Genomic DNA, 13,271 nt, shown 5'->3' on the forward strand with positions numbered 1-13,271 from the left:
AGTGGAATTATTGGATATTAATGATAGTAATTCTATTTTAATTTTCAAGGAAACTCCAAACTGTTTTCCACGCTGGCTGCAGCATTTTTCATTCCTACAAGCAATGTACAAGGGCTCCAGTTTCTTCACATCCTCAATGCTTTTTTGTTTTTTTTAAATCAGAGACATCCTAATAGGTGTGAAATTGTATCTCACGTTGGTTTTGATTTGCATTTTCCTAATGACTAATGCTGTTGAGCATCTTTTCATGTGCTATCGACTGTTAGTGTGTCTTTTTTGGAGACAGTCTATTAAATCCTTTTGCCCATTTAAAAAAATTGAAGTGTAGTTTATTTACAATTTTGTGTTAGTTTCTGGTGTACAGCAAAGTGATTCAGATAGTGTGTGTGTGTGTGTGTGTGTGTGTGTGTGTGTGTATATATATATATATATATATATAAACTTTTTCAGATTCTTTACCATTATAGATCATTACGAGATATTGAATATAGTTCCCTGTGCTATACTGTAGGCCCTTGTTTATTTTATACATAGTAGTCTATATCTGTTAATCTCAAACTCCTAATTTATCCCTCCCTCCCTCCCCTTTCCCCTTTGGTAACCATAAGTTTTTTTCTATGTCTGTGAGTCTATTTCTGTTTTGTAAATAAGTTCATTTGTATCATTTTTTTAGATTCCACGTAGAAGTGATATCATATGATATTTGTCTTTCTGTCTGACTTACTTCATTTAGTATGATAATCTCCAGGTCCATCCATGTAGCTGCAAATGGCATTATTTCATTCTTTTTTATGGCTGAGTAATATTCCGTTGTGTGTGTGCATCACATCCTCTTTATCCAGTCATCTGTTGATGGACATTTAGGTTGCTTCCATGTCTTGGCTATTGTAAATAGTACTGCTGTGAACACTGTGGTGCATGTACCCTTTCAAACCATGGTTTTCTCCTGATACATCCCCAGGAGTGGGATCGCTGGATCATATGGTAACTCTATTTTTAGTTTCTTTTTTTTTTTTTTTTTTTTTGGCTGCGTTGGGTCTTCATTGCCGCGTGCAGCCTTTCTCTATTTGCAGTGTGCGGGCCTCTCATTGTGGTGGCTTCTCTTGTTGTGGAGCATGGGCTCTAGGAGCGCGGGCTTCAGTAGTTGTGGCTCGCAGGCTCTAGAGCGCAGGCTCAGTAGTTGTGGTGCACAGGCTTAGTTGCTCCACAGCATGTGGGATCTTCCTGGACCAGGGATTGAACCCATGCCCCCTGCATTGTCAGGCGGATTCTTAACCACTGCGCCACCAGGGAAGTCCCTATTTTTAGTTTTTTAAAGAACCTCTTTACCGTTTTCCATAGTGGCTGCACCGATTTACATTCCCACCAACAGTGTAGGAGGGTTTCCTTTTTTCCACATCCTCTCCAGCATTTATTTTTGGAGACTTTTTTTTTTTTTAATTTTATTTATTTATTTATTTTTGGCTGCGTTGGGTCTTTGTTGCTGCGCGAGGGCTGCTCTTCATTGCGGTGTGTGGTCTTCTCATTGCGGTGGCTTCTCTTGTTGCAGAGCACAGGCTCTAGGTGTGCGGGCTTCAGTAGTTGTGGCTCGCAGGTTCAGTAGTTGTGGCTCGTGGGCTCTAGAGCACAGGCTCAGTAGTTGTGGTGCACGGGCTTAGTTGCTCTGTGGCATGAGGGATCTTCCTGGACCAAGGCTTGAACCCGTGTCCCCTGCATCGGCAGGCGGATTCTTAACCATTGCACCACCAGGGAAGTCCCTATTTGTAGACTTTTTGATGATGGCCATTCTGACCATTGTCAGGTGATACCTCATAGTTTTGATTTGCATTTCTCTAATAATTAGCAATGTTGAGCATCTTATGTGCTTGTTTGCCATCTGTATGTCTTCTTTGGAGAAATGTCTCTTTAGGTCTCCTGCCCATTTTGTGATTGGGTTGTTTGTTCCTTTGTCCACTTTTTAAATTGTCTTTTTGTTTTGAGTTATAGGAGTTCTTTGTATAATTAAATCTTTATTGGACACTTGGTTTTAAAATATTTTGTCCTGTAGATTGCCCTTTTCACTGTCTCAATAATGTACTTCAATCTGTAAAGTTTCAAATTTCAATGAAGTCCAATTTGTCTGTTTTTCTTTTGTGCTAGTGCTCTTGGTAGCATATCTAAGAATCTATTGTCAAATCCAAGGTCATGAAGATTTATTCCTGTTTTCTTCTAAGAGTTGTATGGTTTTAGCTCTTATATTTAGGTTGATTCATTCTGAGCCAATTCTGTATATGGTAGTGGGAGGTAAGGGTCCAACTTCTTTGCATGGAGAAATTCAGTTGTCCCACCCCCATTTGCTGAGATGTCTTTGTGAATCCAGAGTGTAGTACAGAGCTTCTCATATAGTAGATGAGAAATAAAATATTGCCTGCCATATCAGTAAACAAAGGATGTTGTAGCTATCAGCAATTGCAGCCACCCCCGCTAGTGAGCCCTGCGGAAACTCAGGAAGGAAACAAAGAATACCTGCCATCTAACAGTCATCAGACTGCAGCCACCCCAAAGGGTGCAGCTTGAAGAAACTCAGGATGTGAAAACACAGGATACTGGCCCCAGATAGCTGAGGTGCATATCAAAAGAATGATTTTAGTGACCCCAGACTCTTGCATCTTCCCATACATAGAAAAGTGCTAAATTCCTTAACTTGAGATATCTAGTTTTCTTTTACTAACAGTAATCTTTTGTTCTGACTACCTGCCTTTGTTGCAAAACGCCTATATATCCTAGCTCCCCGCCTCACCTCCTTGGAGCAGTTTTCTCAGGATTACTTGAGATGCTGCCTCCCAGACTTTAAGTCCTAAGAATGTCCACCGAATAAAACATAACTCAAAACTTTTAGGTTGTGCATATTTTTTTTTTAGTTGACATAGATAATCAGTAAATGCTGCAGAAAGCATTATCTTCATATATGTGCTTTCTAAAAAGGAAGTCTTATGGTATATGTGAAAGGTTTTCATTTGAAATATGAAAACAGTTTGATGAATCAAATGACAGTTTGAAATTTTCCATTTGGAACTCTTTAGATTAATAATGGGAAACTGTGTGCTACTTTCTAGATCAACTCTTTCTTAGTTTGGACAAGTTCTTGTGCCTGAAAGAACTGTCTGTGAATCTGGATGATAAACGAGATGTTTTTTCAGTCATTCCTGAAGAATTCCTAAATCTCCACCATATGGAGAAATTATTGGTCCGAATTTTAGCTGAATACGGTCCTTCCAAACTAGGTAAGTGTGGCACTTTGATTTACTTGTTTTTATATCACTTGGAAAACCTACTTGGCCAATAATTTATTTAAGTTAAAGCTTCTGTGGATCTGAGGGTGTAGCCTGTATCCAAGGTAAATTGTGGGACTAGCACTTCTTGTCATTAAAAAATGACAGCTATTTGTAATTATTGAGCCGTTACTACATGGTAGGAATTGTTCTAAGCACTTTATAAATATTAACTCACTTAACCTTCATACCCATTCTACAAGGTAAATACTGTTATATTCTCATTTTTACAGTTGGGGAAATGGAGTTATAGAGGTTAAGTATTGATAATTTGCTCAAGGTCACCCAGATAAGAAAATGGTAAATTTGCAATTAAACACAGGAATTCTGACTATTAAGTCTGACCTCTTAACCAGTGGTATATACTGCCTCTCCAAAAATAGTTTGTAGAGTTCTTTTATTTTGTTTTTGTTCAAGTTGCTCTTACATTGCAACTTAGAGATCTGCCAGATAAGAGGGAAGGAAATCTGATGATTGGTAGTAATCAGAAGCCTTTCCCTGTTTCTCATCAGCCTATTCTCATGGTTGATGAGCAACCTGTACAGCTATCTTTCTTAAATATATCATTTAGCAAAATGACTTAGGTATCATCAATTCCTTAGTTTAGTAAAGACTAAACACTAAAGACTAAAAAAAGGTAAATCTCTACTGAACTGACATGCAGAGCTGCATGCAAAAAAATTTGTAGCTGAAGCTGGAACTAGTAGTTTTCTTATATTTCTCATCAATTTTTTCATCAAATTTGAGTTTTGCTTCAGAGTTGTCACTGCCGTTATGTTTCTTTGCATAGTGTTTCTATAGTGTAAACATCATGTGCAAACTTAGAGACATAAGGATGTTAAAGCTGAAGGTTTTAGCTGAGTCAATGCCATCACTATATAGAGGAGAAAACTGATTCCCCAGAGAGGGTCAGTAATGAGGGTTCACGTAGCTCATCAATTAGTCACAGACCCTGAACCTAAGCCCAATTCATTACATCATGATGCTTTATTTTCATTCACTATTGTTGAAACAAGTTAATAAATTATATGACTAATTCTGATAGAAATTTTCAATCTCTGATGCCTTAAATCTGATATTTTACAGTCAAATTAATTCAGAATTCTCCAAACCTTCGTGTTTTCCATCTGCAATGTAATTTCTTTTCGGATCTTGAGTCTCTCATGACTGTACTTGCTTCCTGCAAGAAACTTGAAGAAATTAAGCTTACTGGACCATTTTTTAAAGCCGCCTCATTTGGTAAGAGCTATAATTGTAAAATTTTGGTTTAAGATGCTTCTGTGGACAGTCATTTTTTAACAGCCAAATTTAAAAAATGCAATTGATGTCAAAGAACAAAACTATTGCAATAAATATCTGATCTTACATGAATTTTCAAGTAAGGTATATTTGTTTCTAGATGTTTAAACATTTCTAGTTATGAGAATTGTTTCCTGAGCAAAGATTTGTGTTATCTACCTGTCATACTAATTAATTCAATCTGAATTATTATATTAATTTCTATCACTTTTAAAATACTCTTTAAACACATTACTTTTTGGTATAAGAAATGTAGCTGACATAACTAAATTTTTCTTTTCCCTTTTATAGTCGTTGTTTTACCAAATTTTATTTCTCTGAAGATATTAAATCTTGAGCACCAATATATTACTGATAAGGAAACACCTGAAAAATTTGGTATGTTTATAAAACAGTGCCTAAAGCTTGCTCTTTCTTCTTTCCCCCACAAAATCCTCCTATTTCGCGTTAGCTATAACAAATTACAACATGTATTAGCTACCCTTGCTCATTAGGAGGGACAGTGCTGCTCAACTTTTACCCTCCAAATGCCTTGATCTCACTTGATGTCTTTCAAAGCAATGTTCTCAGAGTGACTCATTTCTTTGAATACAGATTTGTTTGTTACCGCACTATGCAATTTCTTATTTATTTATTTATTTGGCTGCGCTGGGTCTTAGTTATGGCATGCGGGATCTTCGTTGCCACGTGCGAGATCTTCATTGCGGCATGCTGGATCTTTTAGTTGCAGCATGCGGGATCTTTAGTTGCAGCACTGGGATCTAGTTCCCTGACCAGGGATCGAACCTGGGCCCCCTGCATTGGGAGCGCAGAGTCTTAGCCACTGGACCACCAGAGAAGTCCCAGCACCATGCAATTTCATTGCCAGGTATCCATTCCAGACAAGTTAAATACCTGTTGTTTCAAAGGTTTCTAGAATATAGGTGAAACTATCTTTTAAGGTTATGAAAACTCAGTATATGAAAACCTAGATTTAACAAAATGATAACTATAGAGATTACTTTTTCAACTTATTTTTTTATGATTACAAAAGCAATGTATGCTCTGGAAAAAAGTTCTAACTTTTCTAACAGGTCTTAAAAGATAAACTGAAGCATATTAAAAATTAAGAATTTATTTGAACAAAAATGGGGACTTCCCTGGTGGTGCAGTGGTTAAGAATCTGCCTGCCAATGCAGGGGACACAAGTTGGAGCCCTGGTCCGGGAAGATAGCACGTGCTGCAGAGCAACTAAGCCCGTGTGCTACAACTACTGAGCCTGCGCTCTAGAGCCTGCGAGCCACAACTACTGAAGCCCGCGCTCCAAGAGCCCGTGCTCTGCAACAAGCGAAGCCATGCTAAGGAGGGATCAAAGTGAAAAGTCAAGTTATGAGAGTGGCGGATTGTGAGGATTTAGTGCTAGGAGGAAGAGGCAGAACTCACTAAGGATGACACCAGGCCAGAAAGGAAGGGGGCTGAAGGCATTGAGGAGCTAGGAGAGTATCCTGGAGGCCAGTAGAAGCTTCAGTCTAAAAGAGGAAATGGATAGGAATTCCCTGGTGGTCCAGTGGTTAGGACTGCACTCTTTCACTGCCGAGGGCCCAGGTTCAATCCCAGGTTGGGGAACTGCAAGCTATGTGGTGCAGCCAAAAAAAAAAAAAAAGGAAATGGAGATGTGATAGGCCTTTTGGACTTCAGTACAGGAGAGACTGGTTGGGGAAGGGTGGAGGAATGGTTGTCTAGAGGTAGCAATGAAGATCAAGGTGTAGGCTGACCCCTTTCTCTAGCCCTTGGAGAGAAAGAGGAATAGCCTCTATGCTACATGGGGACTCGTAGAATGTGCATGCTTTTGAGACTTTCAATTACAATTGTTTGGGAACACAGTACAGAGAATAGCTTTTTTATCTCTTCTGATATAGCCTACACTTTAGGTTCTTTAAATAACCTGGAAGAATTGATCCTTCCTACTGGGGATGGGATTCATCAAGTGGCCAAACTGATCATCCAGCAATGTCAGCATCTTCAATGTCTCCGCATTCTCTCATTTTTCCAGACTTTGGATGATGACAGCGTGGTGGAAATTGGTGAGATACCCTCAGATAAACTCTTTCAGCTCACATGAAAGCCAGTGGTATTACTCAAGCTTTCTGCTGCAAAATGTCTACAAAAACATTCGTCCCTCTAAAAATGTTCAACCCACTTCCTCATTTTTGCTATCATATTGTTCCCTCTAATGTTCTGTGGATTTTGGTTCATTCTGGTCAGATTTAGAAGTAAAAGACAGCCTCCCACTTGAGACTACACAAGCCCTCAAGTCCACTCTTAACACCTAGTGTTTCAGACACCTGGCCACATACCCACCATGTACTCATTTTTATAGTACTTTTTTAAAAATAGAAAATTAATACACATAAAGAAAAGTACAAAATCGTAAGTGTACAGCTCAATGAGTTTTCAAGTGAACATACTTAAATCTTGTTACTCATACTTGTGTAACAATTACTCGTTAGGTTACAATATAGAATATTACATCCCAGAAGCCGCCTTTGTGTCCCTTCTGACACTGCATTCCCCTCCTTCCCAAAGGTGACCACCATACTGCTTTCTTTCACCATAGATTAGTTTTACCTGTTTTAAAAATATATGTCACGGAATCCTCCACAGTATGTGCTCTTGTGCCTGCCTCTTCGGGCTCAACATACTTGTGATACTGATTCATACTGATGCGCGTGACTATAGAGTTCACTGATTTTCACTGCTGTATATTATCCCATGTATGACTATACGTACGCCAATTTATTTATCCATTCAACTGGATATGTGTTGGCTACTATGAATAATGCTGCTATGAACATTTTATACATGACTGTTGATGCATATACGGAGGTATTTCTAGGGTGGACTTTGAGTCATTTGGTAAATATTGTTTTCCATAGTTGTACCAACTTACATTCCTACCAGCAGTTGTTTCACATTCTGGCTACTGCTTGGTACTGTCAGACCTTTAAACTTTAGCCATTCTGATGAATCTGTCGTGATATCTCATTGTGGGTTTTCTATTGGTATACGTTTGTGTTATCATTGGTTCAGTTTGGGCAAGTTACATTTTTCTAAGGATTTAAAAACTTTTCTAAAATTGCCCATAATATTTATTTATAATTTTAAAAATATCTGTATGACCTGTGGTGATAGTCCCCTTTTCATTCCTGATATATTCAATACTTTTTTTTTTACCTGATTGGTTTTTCAATTTTATTAAATTTTTTTTCTCTACACATGTTTTTCATTTATTCTGCTTTTACCTCTATTATCCCCTGCTACTTTCTTTGGATATAATTTGCTTTTTTTGTCCTAATTTCTTTTTCTTTTTTTTTTTTTTGATATCCTAATTTTCTGAGATGGATAGTTAGAGCACTAACTTTGGCTTTAGCTCCCTCTCACAAGTTTTAGTGTCATATTTTCATTCTCATTCAGTTCAAAATATTTTCTAATTTCAGTTGTCATTTTATTGCCACACCAGTTATTTAGAGATGTATCCCTTTTACTTTTAATCTTTCTATGTCCTTATATTTAAAGTGTGTCTCTTGTAAAAATATACAGTTTGGTTTTTTTAAATGTAATTTATTAATCTTTAATATTCCAATTAGAAGTAAATCTATCTAATGTACTTATTGTTAAATTTATGTATCTTTATTAAAATTGGGCATTTTCTACTTTAAGTGATGGTGGTAGAAGAGGTTGGTTCAAATAACCTAGTCTACCAGTATTGAAAGAGAAGTCCTTATGATTCTGTTTTCATAAATATTTTGCTTTTATATTTATAGCCAAGGTAGCAATCAATGGAGGTTTCCAGAAACTCGAGAATCTTAATCTTTCAATCAACCACAAGATTACAGAGGAAGGATACAGAAACTTCTTTCAAACACTGGACAACATGCCCAACTTGCAAGAGTTAACTATTTCCAGGCATTTCAAAGAATGTATCAAAGCTCAGGCCACAACAGTCAAGTCTTTGAGTCAGTGTGTGTTACGACTGCGAAGACTCACTAGACTTAACATGTTAAGTTGGCTCCTGGATGCAGAAGACATCACACTGCTTACTGCCATGATAGAAAGGCATCCTCTATCTAAACACTTCACCCTTCACTGGAAATGGGTACTGCCATTCTCTCCAATCATTCAGAAATAGAAGATTTAGCTAAAAACTGCTAAATCAAGAAAAAATTTTGTCAACAATTTAAAAAACCTAATTATCCAAAAACTTGTTATTAAATACTGCATACAAAAGAATAAAATGCATAAGGCATGTAATAAAAAAAACCAAACTCGCTTACCCATTACTGAGCTTAAGAAACAGATTATTACCAGTAACTCTGAAGTCCCTAAATGATCCTCCCCAACCAAAGATCAGACCTTTAATCAAGCATCAGGGTCAGCATCAGGCTTTCAGGCTAACTATGGTAAACAGTAACAAACAAAGCCACAGGGAAGCGGGTAGGGAGAGGTGTACCAATCTATCTTAAAGCCACCGTATGAAAGGAGTATTCAAGTTATTAGAAAATGGCTAACTTAAGGACTGAATCACTTTCACACATAGGTGAAACAAGAGATATTCCTTAATGCTTGTAGGGTCTGTTTTGTACATTTAATTAACTTTGGTATAGTAGGGTTTACTTACACCTTCCCTTTACCAACTGTGTTGGATATGAAGAAATAGGATTTAGGGAAAATGCTTGTATTCTAGAGGCTTTTGATTCAATGCTTATTGTAGAAGCAAAAAAGTGTAGAATAGAATTTAGCATTATTGGAAATTAGCTAAATCTGTGTTTTCAAGAGTCTTGAGTATCAGTGTTTTTTTAGATAACCACATGTTTAAGAGTCCAACATATGCATTTATAATGGCCTTAAAACTTTCTTATGAATCCACTTTGCTCAGGGAGAACATATTTTTGTCAGTGACTTCATAATGTTCAAGGTATTACATTTGATGTGAATGTCTACATCTGTGCCTGTGTCCAAAATTTCATTCCTACCAGTTAATCTACAGTTTTCTGAATGGTTAGAAGGCCAATCCAAATTCATAATGCTAGTATAAGCTGGAAAACAACCATTCTTTTACCTTAATTTTTATTTTTACCATGAAACACAGGGACGGTATATATGGTATGATTCCATTTGTTTAAAAACTATACTCTCATGTTTCTAGATGCATTAAGAATTTCTGGAAGAATACACAAGAAAATGTTAATAGTGGTAACTATTTTAAGTGGGTAGAAAGGGGACAGGAAGGCATTCTTTTCTACTTTTGTCCTTTTTGTACCGCTTTCTGTTTTACAAGTAGCTGTTTTTATTTTTATATTTAAAGCATAAAACTAGTTTAGCATTACAACATTAATAGTTGCTCTGGAGGGTGAGATTACTAGAAGGTGAGATGGATTATCTTCTTGTCTGATTTTATATCTAATGCTTTTGTAATCAGAAAGGTTTTAAGTTTTGTATGAGTCCAATCAGGAGATAGAAACCACACAGTAATTTGGGGAAAGTTTACTATAGAGAGTTATTCACTGTAACAGGAAACTGGATAATGAGGATTGATTATGAAATTGAGAACTCTAAGCAGGTATAGGGAATAGCTTATGGCTCTTCATGCTAGGCTGAGACACAGCACCCAAAGAAAGTACCCCAGGGCTGAGATCTAGACTTCGACAGAGAAGGCACAGCCATGGACAACAGAGAGGTTGGCTTAATGAAAGAGGTGCAGCCCAAGAAGGTATAAGCTTGGAGCACTTTGCTTAGGAAGTGTTTTGGGGGTGCCAGGAAAAGCCATCCACGTGGGGCTGCTGAGTGCTGCTGGCCACTGGGCACTGCTGAAGCCAGGCACTGCACAAGGCTGTAGAAACCATGTGCTGCAGAAACCATGTGCTGTAGAAACCATGTGCTGCAGAAACCATGTGCTGCAGAAACCATGTGCTGCAGAAACCATGTGCTGCAGGTGTCTGCTAGAGAGGCACACTGGACCCAAGAAAAGTAGTCCCCTGCCCCTCCTGTGTCTCACCAGCACCCTCTACTGACAAAGCTTTACACTGTACCTGCTGACAAGGGAGGGGTAGTTACAGGGTCCAGATTCATTATTGCAGAGTAGGCAGTGAAGGCTGGATTTGGACATGAAGGCAATAACGTCATAAGCGGTACAAGTATTACTTACTACATTTCATAGTTCAGACCTAAAGGAAAAAGAATCTAGTTAAATTTAAGATTGACTGAGAGCATATATATACATGCATGTTCATACCTTCATAGAAAACTTCTTAAATAAGAAACTGGTTATGATGATAGATTCCAGAAAGGGGAGCAGGATAGCTAGTGGACACAGTAGGGAGGCTTACTTTATCCTGCATATAATCATCTGAATTCTGTACCGTATACATGTAGTATTAAAAATGATACTTTAAAAAATAACAGGACTCCATGCAAATTATTTGTCCAGAGCTTTTGCCAAGGGCTTCTAGTATAAAGCAGGGGGCAGTGGGAATTCCCTGGTGGTCCAGAGGTTAGGACTCTGTGCTTTCACTGCTGAGGGCCTGGGTTCAATCCCTGGTCTGGGAACTAAGATCCCATAAGCCACGTGGCATAGCCCAAAAAAAAAAAAAAAAAAAAAAAAAAAGCAGGGGGCAGCAAAGTATGACCACAGCCTATAAGCTAAGAATGTTTTTTTACATTTTTAGAGGCCCACAAAGCTAAATTAATTTACCCTGGCCCTTTACAGAGAATGGATTACTTCTGGATCATAAGATCACTATGCCCTTTATTCCAGTATACATCAATTTCCACAGGACTCCTAGATCATCCCTCATTGCCCTGACACTCATCCTTATGTTTCAAAACTTCTCCCTTTCTGATCACATATCCCAACCTTCTCCAACTCCCCAAATCCTTCCCCTGTGCTCACATGAGTAACATCTCCCATATCCTTTACCTCTTTTCTAAACATTCTCTTCACCTTCTTGTTCTAATTCCCATATTTTTTAAACCTTTTTTTCACCATGACCCACAGTAAGAAATCTTACATTAAAAAATTTACACACATACACATATATACAACACAAGATTCACAAAAAATTCTAAAGCTATGTCAAATATAATTTTACTAATACCCAAATATAACAAAAATTCAGAAATACAAAGATTCTTGAAAGAGTTATTTACATGTGCTGTCTTCATCTGTTCTTTTCCATTCTCTACCACCTCCTCCATTGCACCAAAACAGCCCTTATGAGGGTCACTGCTAAATTCAACAAATACTTCTTAGTCCTCATCCTATGTGACTTGCTAGCAGCATCTGACCTATTGGTAGCTTTGATATGGCCCATCACTCCTCGAAACACTTTCTCCATTTGGCTTCCAGGGCATCACTCTGGGTTTCCTCCTAATTAATTGCGAGCTCCCTCTCAGTCTGTTTTACTGCTTCTCGTATCTCATCTCTAAACATTGGGAGTACCCCAGAGTTCTCCTCTAACATCTCTATTGATATGCACTTCCTCGGCTATCTCATCCTGATGAACGGCTTTAAATTCTAGGTCTATGCTAACTTCTAAAATTTCATCTTTATCCCAGGTCTCTCCTTTGAACACTTTACTCATATCCAACTCCTCAGACTACACAGGTCCAAACCCAACTCCTTCTCCTTCCTTTCTACAAAAGTACTCTTTATGCAGACTTCTCCATCTCATTACTTTATATAAATTTATTTATTCTTGGCTGTGTTGGGTCTTCATTGCAGTGTGTGGGCTTCTCATTGTGGTGGCTTCTGTTGTTGCGGAGCACAGGCTCTAGGCATGCAGGCTCAGTAGTTGCGGCTCACGAGCTTAGTGGCTCCACGGCATGTGGGATCTTCCCAGACCAGTGCTCAAACCCGTGTCCCCTGCATTGGCAGGTGGATTCTTAACCACTGCGCCACCAGGGAAGTCCCCATCTCATTACTTTATTCTCCCACTTGCTCAGGCCAAAAACCTTGGGGGGTCATTCTTGACTCCTTTCTTTCATACTCCACATGGAATCTACTGGCAAATCCTGAGCTCCACTTGGAAAATACACTCAGATCCAAGCCCTACTCGGCCTGCTCTCTCTCCCTTGAAACTTATGGTCTATTTTCAACAAAGCAGTCAGAAGCCTCTTTTTTGTTTAAATTATTATTTTTTGGGGCCACGCTGCACGGCATGTGGGATCTTAGTTCCCCAACTAGGGATCAAACCCGTGCTCCCTGCAGTGGAAGTCCAGAGTCCTAACCACTGGACCCCCAGGGAATTCCCCCCAGACGCCTCTTTTTATGCATCCGATCATGCAACACCTTTGGTTCAAAACCTTCCAATGGATTCCCAAGAAACGCTGAAGACCTTGCAATGGCCTACATATGACCTTAATCTCTCCTCCTTGTTCACTTCCACTCCAGCCAAGCTGGTTTCTTTGCTGTTCCCTGAACATGCTAAACACACTCTTGTCTTAGGACCTTTGCACCTGTCATTTTCTTTGCTCGGGAGGTTCTTCACTTATGTGAATGGCTCTCATTTTCTGCAGATCTCTGCTCAAATGTCATCTCAATTAGGAGTTCCCTGTCCTTTTTTTAAAAAGCATCCCTGCTTCCAATCCCACTCTGCCAGCTCCCTTTCCTGTTTCCCTTTTCTC

The 13,271-nt window shown here is 38.6% G+C and overlaps 1 protein-coding gene across 3 annotated transcripts in view; it reads left to right on the forward strand.

The window, feature by feature from the left end:
- The window catches only part of LOC118893564 (NLR family apoptosis inhibitory protein), a 39,450-nt gene extending 28,449 nt beyond the window's left edge, over nt 1-11,001 (forward strand). For all 3 annotated transcript variants that reach the window (XM_036849241.1, XM_036849243.1, XM_036849242.1), the window contains 5 exons: nt 3,096-3,263; nt 4,398-4,550; nt 4,902-4,988; nt 6,509-6,673; nt 8,414-11,001. In XM_036849241.1, coding sequence (XP_036705136.1) covers nt 3,096-3,263; nt 4,398-4,550; nt 4,902-4,988; nt 6,509-6,673; nt 8,414-8,778 — 938 coding nt within the window. In that variant the 3' untranslated portion in view covers nt 8,779-11,001. The remainder of the gene's footprint in view (nt 1-3,095; nt 3,264-4,397; nt 4,551-4,901; nt 4,989-6,508; nt 6,674-8,413) is intronic.
- The last annotated feature ends 2,270 nt before the right edge of the window (nt 11,002-13,271 follow it).

Source organism: Balaenoptera musculus, chromosome 3 (genome assembly GCF_009873245.2).
Source record: "Balaenoptera musculus isolate JJ_BM4_2016_0621 chromosome 3, mBalMus1.pri.v3, whole genome shotgun sequence".
Lineage (NCBI taxonomy): Eukaryota > Metazoa > Chordata > Mammalia > Artiodactyla > Balaenopteridae > Balaenoptera > Balaenoptera musculus.